A 1,212-nucleotide genomic window follows, 5' to 3' on the forward strand; every position below is an offset into this window, starting at 1 on the left:
AGGCACGGCATCAGCCCCACTGACGACCCCGTGGTCCCCCCGCAGCCCGACGGCACCCTGGCACCCCTGGAGATCGTGCTGCTGGACAAGGTGTCCAATGGCTTTCGTGGTGTCATCCAGCTGCTGGAGTGGTTCGAGCTCCCCAACAGTTTCTTGTTGGTGATGGAGCGTCCGGAGCGCTCTCGGGACCTCTCTGGCTTAATCACGGTGTGGAGGTTCCTGCCGGAGGAGGTGGCGTGGGGGCTGTTCCACCAGGTGCTGAAGGCCGTGCGGCACTGCACCAGCTGCAGCGTCCTGCACCGGGACATCAAGCCTCAGAACATCCTCCTCGACCTGGCCACCGGCGAGGCCAAGCTCCTGGACTTTGGATGTGCCACCTTCCTTCAGGACACGGTCTACACCCAGTTTGCAGGTGAGCCCACAGCCGGGGGATGCTCCTGGTGCTGGGTATGGCATGGCCATGCCCGGGTGTGGCACCGGAGATTGCCCCTTTTGGTGAGGGGGAATAGGATTAGTTCTTCAACCAATTTGCTTTGGGATGGGGCTGGGGGGTTATTGTGAGACGGGCCCCGGCCTTACCGACAGCCTGTGCCACCCACCCTGTCCTGGGCTGTGTGTGGGGCAGGGGGAAGCCAGCCTGACCAAAACCCCTGTGAGGGTAGCAGAGAAGGGGGTCAGAACTGTGCACCAGCTGGCTTGGTGTGCAGGCGAGGAAGGGCTTGGGCTGCTCTGCTCGCCTTGTTTGCCTTGGCTTATGATGAATTGTTGGGGGCAGTGCAGTGGGGTGGGGAGAAGGCAGGGCTTTTCCCCACCACTGGGTGGGTTTTTCCCTTGCATGTAATGGTTTGGCCTTCCCAGGGCTTCTGCTGCCCTCTTGGACACCAGTGGCTTCTTCTACAACCCCAAGTTTGTAACCAAGAGTCAGGGGCCAGTGAGAAGGCAGTGGGTCACAGTGTGTGCCACTGGGGCAGGCCCCACATTGCCAGGGATGCTGGGGTGAGGCTCTGGGAGCAGGCAGCATCCACCTGACGAACTCCGTCTGTATTCCGTAGGAACACTGTCATACAGCCCGCCAGAGTGGATCTGCTTCAAACGCTACCGCGGCGAGGCGGCAACGATCTGGTCCCTGGGCATCCTGCTCTACCAGATGGTCTGCGGGAAGCACCCTTTCTGCAAAGGCACCAACACCATCTGGGACCAGCTCCCGTTCCC

General features: G+C 61.4%; 1 protein-coding gene across 1 annotated transcript; it reads left to right on the forward strand.

Moving 5' to 3' along the window:
* Positions 1–45: 45 nt before the first annotated feature.
* LOC113942640 (serine/threonine-protein kinase pim-3-like) lies at positions 46–1,206 on the forward strand (the record flags this gene model as incomplete). Its single annotated transcript, XM_027633736.1, has 2 exons — positions 46–412; positions 1,053–1,206. Coding segments are annotated over 2 exons (521 nt in total), but the record flags the coding sequence as incomplete, so codon positions are not given.
* Positions 1,207–1,212: the final 6 nt, after the last annotated feature.

Source organism: Corapipo altera, unplaced genomic scaffold (assembly GCF_003945725.1).
Source record: "Corapipo altera isolate COAL_440 unplaced genomic scaffold, ASM394572v1 40906, whole genome shotgun sequence".
Taxonomy (NCBI): Eukaryota; Metazoa; Chordata; class Aves; order Passeriformes; family Pipridae; genus Corapipo; species Corapipo altera.